General features: G+C 38.9%; 1 protein-coding gene across 1 annotated transcript in view; it reads right to left on the reverse strand.

Moving 5' to 3' along the window:
- The window catches only part of SEC24D (SEC24 family member D), a 52391-nt gene extending 34201 nt beyond the window's left edge, over positions 1-18190 (reverse strand). The window contains exons 1-7 of the mRNA XM_009334911.1: positions 17997-18190; positions 15922-16048; positions 14097-14245; positions 11737-12006; positions 10817-10938; positions 7181-7292; positions 5705-5832 (exon numbers count right to left, since the gene is read on the reverse strand). Coding sequence (XP_009333186.1) covers positions 5705-5832; positions 7181-7292; positions 10817-10938; positions 11737-12006; positions 14097-14245; positions 15922-16048; positions 17997-18147 — 1059 coding nt within the window. The 5' untranslated portion in view covers positions 18148-18190. The remainder of the gene's footprint in view (positions 1-5704; positions 5833-7180; positions 7293-10816; positions 10939-11736; positions 12007-14096; positions 14246-15921; positions 16049-17996) is intronic.
- Between the last annotated feature and the right edge of the window lie 255 nt (positions 18191-18445).

Raw genomic sequence — 18445 nt, forward strand, 5'->3', positions numbered from 1 at the left:
CACATGGTTTATTCAGGCATTTAGATAGTTAAATATTTAAATCTATAGATAATTATTTGGAGTTGTTTATATTTGCTAAACAACATGAAATACTCTTAACTACCTTTTGTTAGCAAGTAGTATTAAATGTTAAATCAAGATCACATGGTTTATTCAGGCTCTGGAAACATTCATACATCTCCAAAACAAATTCACGTACAGCTTGGTCTATGATGATAACTGTGAGAGCCAGCTTATTTTTATAGACTGTTGCTAAAGCACCAGTGGACTAAAAATAAGTCTGCCAAGTAACGATACTGTATTCTCAAGCTATAACAAACAAATACTTTCCATAGATCATCCAAATCAGGAGAGTGAAAATGAACTGTTATTTCTGAGAAATAATAAATACGGACTTGGTAAAGATTCAGAAATATCTAGAGCTGTTAAGACACTGGGCCGGGCGGGGGGGAGAAAGGCATGAATGTTTTAAGAGCCTTTGTTTCAAATGATATATAGCATACAGGTAATGTTCACTAGTTTATAATTTTCTAGATTGGCTAGGGTTTTTTTGTAGTAATCTTTGAGAGACTGCGTGCTCTCCATGGATTTTGCCACCCTAAGTTTCACCTTGGGGGCTTTTCTGAATAAATCCATTTGACTTGCTCTGCTCTTCTGAAGCTCAGCGCCTATATGCCAAGTGTTGCTAACCTCGCTGCTCTTGGGATATCAAACACAACCCTAGAATGATCTCTGTTGAATGGTCTCTACTTATGTCTTAAATTCGCTCTCACTTGTGACTTAACATTACTGAGGTAAAGCCTCCTTTGTGAACTTTTCTTCAGTGTGGCCAGTTTTACTATTTAAATGTTGATAAAATGGCTTCTCTAGAACGTTTTCATTGCACAGCTCCCAGGTTACATGTGAGCACCTGAAATCCTGCATCTTAGCTGCATTAGATCTTTCTTACTCTTTCAGCTATAAATCGTTGTGGAGTTGAGCTTTCCTCTCTTGATGTGAAGACTGGTATTGCAGCCTACTGGTATAGGTATATTTTTATGTCTTGCTTTGTATTCACTTATGTTGGCCTTGTGTCCTCTCAACTCAGAATTTCCACCAGACTTCTAGATGCTATGGAACTTCTCAGACACAGTATTACTCCACCGGGTCTCAATTACCTGGGGAGTTTTTAACAGGGTATAAAGCAACAGCATCTTTGTCTTTCCATTCCACTACATTTCTGTAATTTTGAATTTGTTCTTTCTCACTGCAGAGGCAAACCCTGTTTGTTTTGGGGCTCCCCCCCATTACACTTATTCAAAGACATGCATGAGATCTTTTCATTTAACATCCTCGTCTACCACCATAATGATTTTACATTGTGTTCTTATTTTCTCCCGCAGGGATAATTTGTATCCCATTCTTTACTGGAAACGGAGGTATCTGTTGTACACGTCTTCAAAAGATGCCCCTGTTCATGTTTGTGTATTACTCATCTCCTGACAGTTTTTTTCCCAGACCTTAGTTAAAAAAAAAAAATTATTCACTTTGTATGCTAATATTCCCACTTCACTTTTGGAGACAGGACACCAGCCCCTGTGTGTAGACACTCCACTTTCCCCAGAAGAACCCACAGTGACTAATGAACTTAAATCTGCCTTTCAGACATGCTGAAATCCCGAATCCTCTTTTCCCACGTTAGACCTCCAAACTGGAAGAGTATTTCTGAGAAAACTACTGTTAAGTCACTGGACCTAAACTTTTTATTTGAAAGCTCCCAGGATCTTTTATCTCCATCTCCCTGTGTTCTTAGTCAAAGGAAACAAATCCTCAAAGCTCAATTTCCAGTTGACTACTGTTTCTATGAATGCAATTGACAGCTTTTTTTTTTTAAATTCATTACAGACATTAATTCCAAAACTTCAGGGAGTGTTCCAGGCTCTGTCAGCTGGAGCACTATTGATTCTTCAGAGTAAAATCTGAAAGGAGAGACAAATGAAAAATATCCAATTGGCAGAAGAAAATGCTGGTAACCTGCAGAAGCTACAGTAAACTCCAAACAGAATTTCTCACAGGATCTCCTTGTCAATGAGTAACAGGAACAAAACAGATTTGACAGCAAAGTGATTCCTATAATCTCCATCACACACACATCTCTGCCAACTCTGGGACCCCAATTACCTTTTCCTACTCCCTCCTATCCAGTTGCTTTAGATGAAGAATCTCTCAGGCACTTCTTCCCGCTGCCTGCACAACCAAGAACAGCTCAACACTTTGCTCTGATGGTCGAAGTGTAAACTCAGCAGGAGACACTAATCAGAGCGCCCAACCCTCCAACTGGCACCAACATGTAACACAATTCACAAGTCATCCACCAAAATGGTGAATGTGTTCAATTAAGAAAGAAAATAAGGTCTGCACAATTGTGCTCTCCCTCTCATACACACATCCAGTTCTGTCAGTGTCTATCAGTGTCTTAGCTGTGACTAAGTCACTTCTATCAGTGACTTAGCTATTTCATTGCTCTTTTACTAAATTTTTGCTGCAGTTCAGATTATACAGATTATCCATGCCAAATGAAGCATGGATAGGAGAAAATACGACCTGCAGTTCTCTTGATATCATTTAGGTCACCTGGACAGAACATAATGCTTCATCAACGCAAAAAACAATCCTCTCAATAAATCAAAATCCACACTCAGGATTGGCTTCCAGGAAGGAAGAACAAGCCATCTGAAGACCGCACTGAATCCTCATATTATTTGGAAAAGGGAGCAAAGGTTTTTCCTTTGTTTCTGTCTTAATACAGTAATGGCATAGAAAAACAAACAGATAGACATGAATTCTATGGCAACAGACCACTGAAAATGCAAATATATTTTATATACTATTTTAAATTCATCCTCAACTGTAAGTGGTGATCAAAGCAAAATACCAATTAATTAAGAGTTATATTTATGGAACACTCATAAGTCTATTAGTCACTTGAATGACCCTGATAGCCCATAGCTTCCAAAATATGGCTTTACTAACACAGAATATGGCTTTACTAACACAGAAAGGCATGGTCTATGCAGTATGCATCACAATGTATTATGTATACCGTGTAGATTTGCTGAAGTCCTTACAGTTCAAGTGAGACAGGTCAGTTTCTCAGCTGTTCCTAACCATATTACCAGCTGCACAAACCATTTGTGGCCACTTCATATCCATAGTCCACTAAACCCTTGTAGCCATTGCTTTTCTTCCTCCTCCTTTGAAAAGAAACAGAACTGAAATTCTCTGGGTGTTAACACTGAGTGTATTAGAAACAGAGACATATCTGCAGCTGAAGCTGCAACAAAGATGAATGAAGGGAAACTATTCATTAAAAGGCCAGAAGAAAAAAATCATTATTTTAAACAGTTACTACGTACAACATGCCGTTTATCAAGAGATAAAGAGATTAGACAGATTCCCACTTTGTACTGAACCCTGTAACATGTGATGAGCGTCACCTGTAGGCATTGTTAAAAGGCACTATCCGTAAGATAGGCTAGATATTCTGAAACATTCTGTGCCTTGCAGTCCCTAGTTCCAGGGAGAATGCACCATACTAGGAAATTCAGAAGCACACATAAGCCCCTGAATGTATTTTACCTCTATAAAAAGCCCAGTTCTTTCAAATTAAGTGGCTTTTCAGAATTAAAGTCTTTATAAGTCCCATATGGAAGACCATTTTTATTAGATCTTAAGAGCAAGTTCTTATTTTGGCAGCAGCAGTGAAGACAAAGGGCACAGGCAAGCCTCGGAAAAACTGCCTCAGCTAAGACTGCCCAGCACTTCCTACTGTAACGCCATCTCTTCAGTTCTTATAACTTTACCAAGCTGTAACTGTTCAGACTAATATTTTCCACATTGGACTTGTGCCAACTTTGAGAGACATTTTTCAGAGGTTTTTTAGCCTCTTCCAAGAAAGAGGCTAGGGAAAAATACACTGCTCTTTACAGATTAATGAATTCCACTGACCTTTCCAACAGCTTGAGAGCACTAACACTTCAGAATGGGTGGGTCACTGAGTACATCTTCTTGCCAACCCTGGGAAAACCCTCCTGAACTTGGCCAAGTACAAGTGTTTGTACATACTGCTAATTTATGTATGCAGAAGAGATTTAGATTTTAGCAACTCATTGATCACCATATCCAAACACTATGCAGGAGACATGGAAGCCATGCACGGGGGACATAAATGACTGGAGGCAGACTGAAAGTGAAAGATGCACAAATGAAGAGCCAACATGAAAGCAGAATTGCCAAGTGCCACCTGGGCACAGAAACTGGGATAAAAGGTAGTAAAGAGTAAAGGTTGGCCGGTAAAGTGAAGGGATGGAGAAGCAACAGCAGGAGTTTCATCTAGGAGAAAATGCAGGGGGGGCAACAAGCCAAGTCTGCACATTCCCCTCAAGAACTGGAATGAAACCCCAAACTGCTGTCTAGCAGACAAATGGTGAGACCTGGTATCTGCAGAACCGTAAGTAATACATCCTATTTCCCTGTGGACCACAAAGAAGATAACTACATACTACCCTGCTAAAATAATACTCTTAATTCAAACTACAGAGGTCTGTTGGATTGGAAGTTATCCATCCTGATAAAGAACAACATCTGTTTTTTTCCAGCATATTTAAAAAAAAAAAACCCTAAGAATTTACAAGTAATAAAACAAAGTTAAAGAAAAATCAAAGACTGCAAAACCAAGCACTGAAAGTCTTTGTGATTTTAATTAGGCTCTGTGCATGCATTTTATGAGGAGTTTTTGAAGACACAATCACATACTACAGCTTTCATGAATCCCTGTTTTTTTCCCAGCAAACAGTGCTCTGAAAGTAAATTAGTGCAGCACATGAAAAGGAAATGCATTCTGCAGACCTTTGTTGCAGAATTTAGAAGCTGTGCAATGGAAGAGGCAGGAGTTGAAGAACAAGAAAGATGATCCTACAGATGATGCGGCTAAATGTTGCACTCGAAAACCAGTTTTATCCCTGCTACTGATAAAATCCTTCAGGGATGTCAGGAAATCTAGGTAACTGTCTTACGACCACACGATACTGCAAACCTGCAGAAATACTTTGAAGAAGAACTAGGGGTATGTTTGGAATATGAAGGGCTATTAGAGATGGTAATGTGAGAAAAGGAACTGACCATGTTAATGCCTCCAAATGAGTGCCAAAAATGGGTGGTTACATTTGTCTTCTTTCTATGGCTCAGCTCATCCAAGTAGAAAATACCATTATCTTCTCAGTCTGTTCCGAAATTAAATTATTTCGTAAAGAACTAAATGGAAAAATGGCATTCTTTGAATGTAATTGTCCACATCTTAAGGTTAACTTGATACAGTCTGTGGTCATCCTCTTTTGATGTCTTTGCCTATACCTATGGAGTTCCAGCAGAGCAAGCAACTGACAAAGCTGGCATAAACTAGAGGCAGCTGGGGGAACACCAGGAACCTAGTGGTTCAGATTACACAGCCGTCACTCTTGTACCTTTTCTAAACAAAGATTTTTTTTATCCCTTGAAGTTGCATCATGACCCAAGTGCATCTCATAGTCTCCTGCCATCTCTCTACTGTCTTATTCCTTCACAGTCAGAGGTAAAACACCCTCACCCCTAACCCAATCAGAGAAGAACAAGTCTGTAATATTTAGGAGACAAAACCACATAGGACTAATATTCAGTTAGTCCTTACCTCATTTGGTGGAACAATAGCAAAAGGCTGGATGACAGCTGCCAGTGGAATGCGAGCCTGTTTGGCCATATCTGAAGACGATGGGAAGCAGTAGGTAGTACATCGGATATAACGAGGGCTGGCGTGGCCTAGAACACCCAACATAGCATGCAGAATGAAAGGCTGTTAAAAGGAACCCGCCTGTCCCAAACACAAACCAGAAAAATCAACAACATAAAGCAACAAGTGCATACGCTACATTAAATACATGCTTTTTTCCTCCCATGCAAGCTTCTGCCCATCTCTCCTCTTTATATGTCAGCCCATTGCCTCTCCCTGTGGGTAAACCTTTTCTTGTTGTTTGAGTTTAAAGCCGAGATTTGAACATATCAAGAAAAACCCCACAATTATTTGCAATAAGAATCTCAATAAAGATTAGTTTGAAACTTATCATATCAAAGATCTTAAAAGAAAATAATATGGTTTAAATCCCCAGTGGAAATGTCAACAGTGTATATAAAGAAAAGCTGCGGACTGATACCTACTGTTTAGACTGCTCTAATGAGCTAGCTCTGATTCAGAAAACAGTGTATCTGTGTTACCACCACCATGCTCGTTTATCTTGCAAAATATAGTGTGCTAAAATCACCACGCCACTTTTCGTAGCACACTTAGCTCAGTTCCCTCAACGAGAAACTGTGCTGTGCACTGCAGACAGGAGCACTGAAAGGCAACAGGAGTTCAGAAATCGGCTCCCCTATGCTCCTTTTCTAACCATCAAGCTGCAGCTCTGCTCAGTTTCTTGAAAGGAATTTCTTTGTTCATCAGAACTGCATTACCCCATTCTCAGATAATGCCAAAAAATTTTGATGTGTTTGTACATTTTACAGTTTATCCAAGCACTGATAAATTAATGCTGGACTAAATGATACCATCAGTTTAATCTGTATTAAAATATCAAGCCTGCTGTCAAAGGCAGCACATGGAATGTTGTACTTGCAGGCTCTAGGCAGAGGCAAAGGCAGATAACACTGGCCAAAGGAAAAAATTAAGTCAGCTAGACAGCTTGTACACTGCCCCTATCGCTTGAATAGAATTTACCAAAATTCGTATCTTAAAATGTGACAGTGCAAGTCTCATTGCTTCTTCTAGTGTCTATCTTTCAAAATTTCAGAAGAATCCAAAAAGGATTTTCAACTTGACATTTAAAACTTTGAAAAATTTTAAGTTAAAAAGAAAAGTTGTCTCAACTATTCATATTATTTTAAATGTCAGGAAGGGTAGAGGAGATGTTAACCCAAGGTGTAAGAATTCAACTCCCACTTCCCCTCCCTGCCCCCTTTTTTGTTTTCTTTAAAGGGAGTTTCCCATTTCTTGTCCAATTTAGAGTAAGAAGCATCATTTTCAGATGAGAAATGTAAGAATTTAGTCTTTTTTTTTTAAATTATATTCGATTTCACCTAGAAAGAGTCCCAAATCAGTGACAAGGACAGTTACCTTGGTCTTGGATTACGCAGTCTGTGGTGACGAGAGGAGGAACCTGTCCTCTTGTGTTTGTAGCATAGATCTGCCCTCCCCTAGAAGCCTTATCATTTTCAATTACTTGAATCTGATGAATAAGAAGCAAGAACAGTATGAGATAGGTGAGCCACGCATTTACATTCATAAACAGTTATGCTAATATCTACACCAAGTAACAGCTACTGACATTGTCTTATACAGAGGTGCTATAAACCTATCACAACACAGGCTTCATAGACGCTTAACAACTAGGAAACTACACACACAGCTGAGCAGTGTAACTCACTTAGAACTGCTGTTGCCTGTTGGAACTCAGGGGTAACACTACATGTTGGGGTGGATAAGACCTATATACAGTGAACAAATGAGGGTTTTTTAGAGTATGTATATTGACTGCTAGGAGGACAGACCTGTTCAAGTGAGGCTAGCCAGCAAACTGAGGAGAGTGATGGTGTAAGTAAGTCCTTGTTACTTGTTACGGAATACCTCCATTCTCCCAGATCAAACTGAAGTGCAAGGTTGCATCACCTTACTCAGATGCCATATATACCAGGTTATCTTTTGTATGACCATAGCTGTGCCAGCTGCTGTTCTTCATAAATGAATGTACAGATTGCAACGGTGGGAGGGGTTAGCCCTCTCTCCTCCTGACTAGGCTCCATGCACAGGGTGGTTAAGAAATAAACAATAATCTATGTAGTAGATCACCTTCCTAGCTGAGCTATATTTCAGCACTGCCATTTAGAAAGCAGCAATTTAAACTCCTGAGAAAAGCCTTGTTGGCCATTAGGTAGTATTTCAACACCGGAGCTCAGGGTTTTCATTCTCTAGGTCAGACTACCATGTTGTGAGCTTCCTCCTAGAAAGAAAGTAAAGGAGAGCAATCACAGAAAACTTTTACTAAAATGAGGCAGCTCTGATCATGTACAGATTTACTCTGGTTGAAACCTAGTTTATAGCAATTTACAATGTAATGCCATGAAACGCTCATGAAGCTGGCTTTACTACTGAACAAATTCCTTTCCCATCTACTTCCTCACCTGTCACTTCTGCACAGTCCCTCACCCCTGTTTGATACTTTTCAGGATATAACTGAAGTTATATAAAGCTGTATTTTGTTCCACACCATAAACCGGATGACTGAGATGATACCATTATTGCTCCTCTTCCCTCAAAGAAGCTATCTTTTCAGCAATCTGGTTTAGAGCGTAGCTGAACAGCTGTGAGAGGCAAGAGGAATGAGACAGGGAATTTCTGAAACTGGCTTTGCCACTGCTGCTGGTATCTCATAGAATTGTATCCTTACACTGCACATGAATTTCTAGTAATAGCTAGGGAAGTTCTGAAGCCTCTGTTGGAAAGCAAACAGAAGAAAAACAAAATTAGTCACATTGAATCTATTGATCGTTGTCCAAGAGGTATTTCCTAACACACTGGAAATAATCTGGGGCCTGTAACATTTTTTTTCAATAAAGTTTTTGTATTGCAATTTAAGTATACAATACATTCCTCAGAGAGCTTGTTATATCTTCTGCTTGATTACTTTTCCCTGCCTCCTTGGCTTGTATACTTATTGCTAACTCTTGCATTAGAAGGAAAAAGGTTTTGCTCTAGAAAAGTCCACTGGCTGAAGAAAGCAAACCACTTTCAGACTTAGCTCTGCAAAGGATCAGTGTACCATGGTATTCTGCAGTTAACTGACCTAAATATATCATTGTCCTTGGAAACAAGTGTTGACAAAGCCCAGATGCTAGTTGTCATAGATGTTGTCAGAGCACGTATCAACCTCTAAGATATGTAAGAAAAATATAAATCAACAATGGCTATAGATAAGAAGTAAATTTATCTGGCAACACTACTGTAATTATATAATGTAAATATAACAAGAGAAATACACATGGTCATACTTATTCCTCATTCTGAATTAGCTTTTTGCCCTTTAGAGACGTTGACCCAGATCATGTTTCTTTTAAACATGTCATTTTGATCCTCTCTGTGCTGCTTAAACAAACCTTTTAACCTATTTTAACATCGCTGTCATAGTCAAGGCTGTTTATTCTACATGTGTAATTGAAACAAGACATCAGTCCATGCTTTCATGCCAGACCTCCTTCTCCCCCCCCCCTTTTTTTTTTAATTAGACAAGACCATTTTATCCTTCTTATGTAAAAAGCACCATACTGAAACACTAGGAATGATTGACCTATTAAGGGCATTTGTTAATTATACAGACACTCACTTTAGTTTTTTTACACAATGGTTTTCAGTTATATTAACTCAAAAACTGCCTTTAACAGAGGCAACCACAGTTGCTACATTAACCTCTAAGTGATTATCAACGAGCATTTTTCCAAAATTCTGGGGATTTTACATCAAAACCATCACTGGATAAAACAAACAATCTTTTCTAGAAGGACACAAGAATATCCCAATTTAAGGAAGCAGGGCTGCTCCCTCCTACACAGTGTCAGGCTTCTACACAAATGCTTTTCCCTCATCTCGGTGGAACACAAATCCTGTACAGCAATACTGCCTCAGCAGAGAAGCAGAAGATTCCTTCACCCAGACTAGCTTACAGTGTGGTGGTTAATACATTTTTTTAAGTAGAAAGTTCTAGGTCAAAGCTGCAGGACACATCCTGCTTCAAGAATCCCGACCCTCCGAGGACCTTTTGACCTGTCTGGATGATTGCCAGAACCAGTAAAAGTGTGTGCATCAGAGTGTGTTTTCCTCATGAGTCCAGCACATTCTCTCCCTCTATTTCAATCAGCTGTTCTCAATAAAGAAATTAAATGCAGCCTGCATCTGACTAGCTATTCCTCTGGGTAACAATTAGACTACTTTATTCAAGAAAGGTGGACATGATCATAACCTTGTTTTCTCCTTCTCTAAACCATTCTAAGAGGAGGAGACACTGTCCCACCAGTGCATGTTCAAGCATGCTTCAACAGCTGAGCCTCTTCAACCTGTATGAAGCTTAAGCATTAAGGATATTCCAAGCTACTGAAATCCTTACAAGGCTGCAGCAGCTGGAAAGATACTCAGGCAAATAATTCTAGTTGTCTGGGAAATTCCTGAAATCCAATGGTGAGGTGGCTTTTGAGCATGGGACTTCTCAGCATTTCCAAGATTGGAGTTTTAGAGTTCACGTACCTGTATTCTGCACAAATCCTGCTTTAGGTGTCTATCTGATACTAAGTTTAAGCCTTCAAACTTTCCAGAGTGAAAAGGAAAGGCGATTAGCTGCAGTGAATGCAAGTAATCCTTCAGTACTGCTCACTGTCATACTAAGAATCCTGTTGAGAATTCCTGTTAAAGTATTTGGAATCATGGGTATGTCCCATGTTAGATAAAGTTATAAAGCTTCTTCAGTACTAAAACTAACGTTATGCACTAATTTATCCAAAACTGACAGCACAGAGTACAAAACTGCATGTAATTAAGAAACTGCAAAAATTAGAACATATCTTGTGAACGAAGCCATATAAGTGCAATTTTATGTTACAAAAAAACCCCACCAACTAAAATAAATACAATATTAGCATTGTCATTCCTTTATCTTAAATGCAGCAGAAATTTACTTTTATAAAAAATCAGTGCCACACTACTTACTGGGCTTGGAATAGAGTCAGGATCAAGCTTCTTCTGCTGAGGACCTGGGAGCTGTGCCAGACCCCCAGGAAAAGCACCAGGATAAGACAGTTGAGATCCTGCCATCTGAGGACCATAGTTTGCTGCAGTTACAAATGACAATTCATTTAAAGTATTTAAGTCGCGTTACCAATTTTCAACATCAACTTTTGCCATACAATTCATTCTTACTAAATGCAACTTCTCCTTCCCTTCTGTTTTCAGCAAGTAAAAGAAATGGATTATTTTGGCTCATGCAGTCTGTGTTTTAAAGGTAAGCATAAGCCTAGGTGTGACAACTATGGCTCCAAAGTTTTCAGGTATATGTCAAGTAGGATGGTTAGTAGAGATTACCACAGCTACTCAAACCAGGATATTACATTAGTGAGAATCTCTTCCCTCACATCAGTCAGTGCAAACTGGTCTAGTTAGCTGGCTTTTTAGTTGTCAAAATAACTGTATTACTCACCCTATGTCAGGTGAAATCACCGTATTCAGTTACAATTCTTTATTGCTATACTAAAGCATTTTTGACAGCTGCTTATGACAGACAGTACTATAAGACAGAGAGCAACCTATACCTTTACAGAGCCTAAGGAAAAACTCCTTTCTGTAGTATGTCATGCCTTTACCCATTACTAACTAAATAATTCTGTTTCTAATCCAAAGTAATCTCCTTTTTCTTGTTACAGTCTCAACAGGTTGCTAAACTTTTGAGCAAAAGCATAGCCTGCCTTAAATGTACTGATTGACAACGCAAATCTTTCCATTCTACAAAAAGAGGATTACACTTCCATTTTTCCAACTCAGCAGACCATCAACCGTGAATGATGGTCACAGTTCCACCAGTGATTCTCCATGCATGTTTTGTTTTCAGTTACGTAACAAACATCCTTCCCTACCTGGCTGAGGATGATATCCAGGCCCTGGAGGCTGTCCTGAAAGCTGCTGCAAGTTAGGATCTGGGGGGACAGGTCCAGGGATTCCATCTTGTCTGGCCACAGGAGGCAATGATGGTTGAGCACAAAGGCCATTAACATTATTTGCTGGTGGAGGAACCTGTGATCCAGGTGGTAAAGCGATTTGCTGCTGGGTTGGTAGTGGTAGTTGTGGACCCTGAAAAGATGCCGGATGCCCAGAAGACATGCGAGAGCTCGGAGTAGTGCCAGGACCTGAGCAAGAAAGTATGTCAGCTGAGTCAAAAATGATAACCTACTAACTGTGTGGAAGGTGTTCTATTTTTGCTCAATACATTTACAATATATAGGCAGGATTGTATCCCATACTGACAATGCTGCATTATGGGGATTCTGAATGCCTGTTCACATAACAAATCTGACCTCATAGTTTAAGTCTGAACTGATTCAGACATTCAGTTTTATTTCTTTTGGCTCTATTTTCAATAACACCTTGCAGCTGGGGTGGATGCGGAAAGAGAGAGGGAAGCCAGCCTTTCACAATTCTTGATTAGAACACACATAAATCACTATTTGCTTTTGAAATAATATTTAATTTCATAATGTGAAACAACATTCTTTTTGCTTAATAATCAATTTTCCTTATGCGGCATGTTTTTGTTAGTCTGCTATTTGCATTTCACCATGACAGGTTCAATGGAAGATAAATCCACTCATTTCACCTCATTTACAACCATCTTCTGGTTTTGATGCTAAAAGATGAAACATGGGAATTATTTTGTACACACTAGTGAGGAATAGTTTGTTGTTTATAAGTTCCAGATTCCAATTAGAATTAAGAGGACCATGGAAACGGGGGGTGGGGTGGTGGTGAGACTTACAATCTGTAAATACTTATTACTTTACAAAACCTGCATTTTTTTAGTCAAATTTCTCCCCAGAGACCTACGGTGAAATAATTTTCAAGAAAGCAAAAAAAATAACCAAAATTAGGTTTGGAGCAAAAGGACCTATGTGTTAATATACAAATATTGAAATGCATCTTCTGTCAGACATGTTAACTGAAAAAAAAAAAAATTCACATGCAAAACACAAGCTCAGGTTCTCAGCTGGTACAAACAAACATCACTCCAGTAGCTTTAAAAGCTGTGAATTTCAGCACTCTGCCAAGTTACACCAACTCAGACTTACAGCTAGGGAAAAATCAGAAGAACAAAACCCAACACAGAGGCAGAGTTGTAAAGAATCTGTGTCTTCAGTGGTCTGAAGAGTATCTCAACCTTCCAGCGTGTAACACAATAAGCAAGAACGTTACATGATTATTGCTGAAGGCAATATAATGAAGGCAGGAAGCAAAAAAAAATTTTCCTCTAAATAATATGAGTTGCTATATACGAAGTGCTCTAGAGCTGCTGGGCCACCCTTCATCCTGTATAAAAAGGTCCGAGTTAATTGTGCACTTGCAGTTCAGTACATCAAGGTTGAACTCGAGCCTAAACTAACTTTTCTAAGGTGAAGGTGGTGTAAGTTTTCACAAGCAATTGTACAAACAGAGGGTCAGACCCATGGTAGTTATGCAGGCTTCATTCAAGTCAAATCAGCAACTCGTAAAGCCAGGGTAGGAACAGTGATATAGTATCAATGCAGCCTGAACTGAAAAGTTCACCTTTACACATTATCTTACAAAGGCATCACCCACCAAAGTGATCCTCATTTAAAAAATTCATCCTCCTAAACACACCGACCTGAGCAAAACAAGATGCTAACTAAATTCCACTCCTTTTAAATGAAATGGTGAATTTCACCAGGAAATACTCAGGAAAAGCAGATACAACCAAACAGAAAATTAGTGGTGGGAAGTAATTTACATGGAAGAATCACATGATCACATCTTTACCTCATAGCTTAGGTTTGAGATGTTTTAACCTCAAAATAAATGCAAATAAATTTAGATTAAAAACTAAACTATAAGATTTGGACAAAAAAAGAATGAGATAGTTTCAAAACAGAGAAACTCTAAAAAGCTGAGAAAAATGAAACCTTGTCTGCATATTATTGCTCACGCATTGGCTGTTATTGACAGGATCACCGAGTAGTTTGAGAAATGGTTGATAAGATAGCTGACTTCTATGGAAGGTTCATCAAACATCAATTCAGAATTAACCCAAGAATATTGATTTAAGGAGTAGGATGAGACTAAAAAAAATAATCTAAGAACTTGAGCAAATGATAGTGGTCAAAGATTTCATTTTCTGTTTATATAGAAGTTCAGTAAGTTTCTAATTATCATAGTCTTAATAGCTTTAACTGAGAAAAAGTCAATCAGATCAGATAAAACTGATTACCATAGCTATTTATCTGCATGCTGTTGAGCTGGTTAGCAAGTTGTGCTGTAGGTGAAGTGGATGCAGTATTTGGGTAGGCTGGTTGTGACTGATGACTGTAGGGAGGATAGGAAGGTCCTGTACTGCTTGGAGGTGGAGGGCCTTGAAACCTAAAGGGAAAAATTAGTGCAGTTATGCAAAAAATTACATCAACCAATCAAAATTCTAGAAGGTCTCATACCTCCTCAAGGGTGGTGCTGAAACAATTAATTAGGACAGATTGAGTTTGCTCACGTTCTGCTCAGAAAACGTATACTTGTATTAAAATAGTCATGAAGCACAGAGAGAATGCACACTTGTTTAAAACAAACAAACAAAAGACAGTACATGTTTGTTTGCATACTTGTTAGAAACAAAGAAGAGCGAGTATGCCACGGCAAAGAGAGAGTGGTAATAACTATATGAAAGCTTGAAGATTAAGAAACACAAGCTTCTGAACATAACACATCACTCCATCCCCTTTCCACACTCATAAAGGAAGATTCCCTACTGGGGATGGGTGAAGAAGATTAGGAAAAAAAATCTGTGAAGAGAGGAAAATGAAGTGAGAAACTGTTAAGGAGTTCCCTGTAGTAAAGGAAAAAAGAAGACGCAGGTAGGGAAAAACTGCTTCATGATTATCAGATATAGAAAAACATGAATGCAAGAAAAACAACCAAAGAAAAGAGGTAACACACACGGCTTACAAAGATATTTTCTACCAGACTATTTCACTCCGGAAAAATAAGATCTCAGGCTGTCTCCCAAAGAAGATCTACACTGATTTTTCCTATGACCACTTCTAAAACTGAGGAGGGGCCTAGCTATATCAAGAGAAATAGAATTAACTTTCCTTGACGTTTTGACGTGGAAATTTCCTGGCCTTAGAATAGCAGCTCTCAGCAGTTTGGAAATAAAACAAGATCAGGTAAAAAACAGTAGACATGCAGCTGTCAGGGCAATGACTGGAAGCTAGGAAAGAGAATTTTGCTGGGTTGGTCATGTCAACTTGACTCTGTTCACCCTGTTTTTACATCTTCAGGACAACAACCATTTCTCCCTGTGCATTAGTACATTGTCTCTTACAATTGAACACCAGTCTTTTTGGGTCCTCCTTTACACAGTGATAACATACAGACAACAAACAGGTTTCCCCATTTTGATGCATAATAAATATACGTTCACTTCAAATAAACTCTTCATAGTCAATCTCAGACCTAAGCACAAGAGTAGGTATAACAAAACTGCATTATAAAATGTCTTTAAAGTTCCCTATGGAGCCTTGGCTGTGATCCCACAACAATGAAGCAAAGCCATCCTAACAAGGCAGGGGATGTGGGGGGGAAACTACAGATATAGAGACATGCACCAGCTTCTAGTCAAAACTCGCTGGCAACTATTAATTTGTAAATAACAACTTCTTGGTACCTCACAACAAAGGAGAATTAAGACCTCAGAAGGTGAACAAAAAAAAATAATGCAACTCCTATATCAAACAGCACTTATAACACCTTACTGCTGCTTTGAAGCAAGGGGTCTAAGATCAAGAAGAAAGAATAATTAAAAATAAAACAACGCATGATAAAGGCCTGACCTGGTGTAAAATGGAACTTAATGAGATTACAGATCACACCATATGATCTGGCAGTTTAACGTCACAGGGAACTGAACCAGAAGATCCAGTTCAGAATTAGTCAGAACTGCTGAAGATAAAAGGGATGTCATACTTAAATGTCAGTGAAGCAGCCGAAGAGAGGTAACAGAGGTCAAATAGCTTAGATCTCACATATTAATTCTTGAAAGTCACCTATGTGGCTGTTGCCCTGGTGTACTGGGCCCATTTTGGAAGTTGGTCTGGCTGAATTGATGTGTACCAGGTGGTGGAGGCCCAGCAGGAGCTGAAGATCCAAAAGGCACAGTTGATTTCGACACACCTGCAAAAGAAGTAGTACTTTTATGCAAGAACACTGTAAGAAAGCACAAGATCACCAAGAAATACAAGGGTACGGCCCTGCCCTAGCAGTAAGAGTACCGGCTCTAGGCGACCCTGCTTGAGTGGCAGGGTTGGACCAGATGACCTCCAGAGGTCCCTTCCAACCTCAGTCATTCTGGGATTCCATAAGAAAGGACAGATTTTTGGTCAGCTATAGAAGCAGATATGAAAAAGAACTGATAGTAAAAAGGAAGCAAAGAGTAGTTGGTAACTTTCCAGCAAAAGAACCCAAGAGGGACAGTAAGAAAGAAGCAAGAATGAACAGACCCTGCAGTTCAATTTGGGATACTGGTAGTTCCCTGTCACCGTTCTCTTTATAGGTAGAAGCAAGAGGTCCCTTTGATTTCAGAGACCACGGTCAGAAAGAAAACTTGGAACAACCTTTAAAAAAAAAAAAAAAAAGCCTCCACATGTAGAACCTGTAAACCTATGCTAAAAATGGTTCTTAATTCAGATCTAGAACAGTGACTGCGAAGAGACTATCATTTATGTAAACAGCAGTGCTAAACAGCTTTCAACCTGTATTTCTTGAATTATTTACCTTTAGATTACTCTAACATCAAAAATTTGTTTGATACCAAAACTGGTATTTTTCCCAAGTATTCTAATAAGCCTATTACCAGAAGTAGTTCTATCTTCTGACTATATTCAGCATTGGATTAAGGTAACACAACTCCTGCTGTCTTTAATAAGAAGTTTTAGAGAAACTGGGTAAAACTTCTTTCTTTTTTCATGGTAACACAAAAATCAAGGACACCACAGAGTATTTAAAGAACCTCAATATACTTAGATACTTAGTTCTGTCATTACCCTACACCACCATCTCAAATACTAAATTTAATGTAACTTACCATAATCTAAATGTTATTAAAAATTTTAACAAATACTTTTTTTTTTTTAAGATGCTTTAGAGAATACTTCAGACATCTTTACTATTTTAACTAATTTCCCCTGTGGCATCAGGCAAAACATTGAGATGGTCCCTCTCCCTGTCTCCCTATCTTGGCTATGTATATAGTAGACTTACAGAGGGAAGAGGAAACCTTACTCTTCGGATATTTTCCTCTGCCCCAATTCACTAGTCTAGCATGCCCACTTTGGCTCTACTGAAATTAGACCAGCATGACTGACTTACAGCAAAATGGGTAATCCATGCTCTCAAATTATTTTTTTTTTAAGCTTCAGCCACCATATACTTATATATTACACTTCTTGAAAGATCTGAAGCCACATATCAGTAAGTTAAAATTAATGAAAAGCAAAGGAGATAGAGAGAGTCATGTTTATCTGTTGGATGTCAATTACATTACCTGTAGCATGATTATGCTGGTAGAAATAAAGCAAATATCCCCTTTGCTTGTAATCTGCTTGCACCCAAGGTGCCCTTCCTCATAGAAAGTAACTGTCTCCTGAGTGGTTAGAGAGCAGATGGCCTCTACTTACCACTCACTATCCAAATACATCACCCAGTAAGCAAACTTAAGCAGAACACCAACTCATATTCATAGGCAAGTTTCTGCTCAAGAATTCAGTCGGACGGGGTCCTATTCTAAAGAATACAACCCATTTCTGAGAGCTTGCTTGCCATTAACACATATGAGTTCAGAAACATTTCTTTATTCCCAGAAATAGCCCCTTTTGTATTTGTCTGTATTAGGTATTACTCATAATACAGCATAATACAGCATTAAGCATTCACATACGAAGGTCAGATACCCATCTTACATCAACATCTGAGCATCAACAATAACACAGACAAAGCTAGTGCAGGATCCTGTTCAGTAGCAGTGTAAAACTGAGCATTTTGTGCTGACATGAGTAAGAAAGAGATGCAAAATGCCTTCATAGAAAAGTAGACTCTGAAAACACATTTTAAGCCAATTTCATACCTGGTTGAGGTGCTGAGTATGAGGAGTTAGGGTCCCCGTAATGCCCATAATGAAGTGACGAATTAGGTGGTCCAAAACCTGCAGAAAAACCTCCTATTCCTGGCTGGGATTGGGAATACGGAGGAGCTGCAACATAGCCTTGTTGACTCATGATGGCAATATTCTTATTCCAAGTATTGGGTCCTCTTTAAGAATCTGCGAAAGAGAAAGTGACACCTGCTAATAGTCTTCACTCTTTGTGCGTTTTAAAAGGCTGTGAACTGTGTTCCCAAAAAGACAAAAGACACATCTGAGGGCAAAAAAGGACCTTGCTGTCCTTGCTATTACCAGGCATCTTTTCCCTAAGCTTTCACATCTTGATTCTGTTGTTGTTAAAAAAACCAAACACCCCCCCCCCCCAAACCAGAATTTGATTAAAAGGAATCCAGAAAAAGTTTTGTAATGATGAG

This window comes from Pygoscelis adeliae, unplaced genomic scaffold (genome assembly GCF_000699105.1).
Source record: "Pygoscelis adeliae isolate BGI_AS28 unplaced genomic scaffold, ASM69910v1 Scaffold31, whole genome shotgun sequence".
In the NCBI taxonomy this organism is placed as follows: Eukaryota; Metazoa; Chordata; class Aves; order Sphenisciformes; family Spheniscidae; genus Pygoscelis; species Pygoscelis adeliae.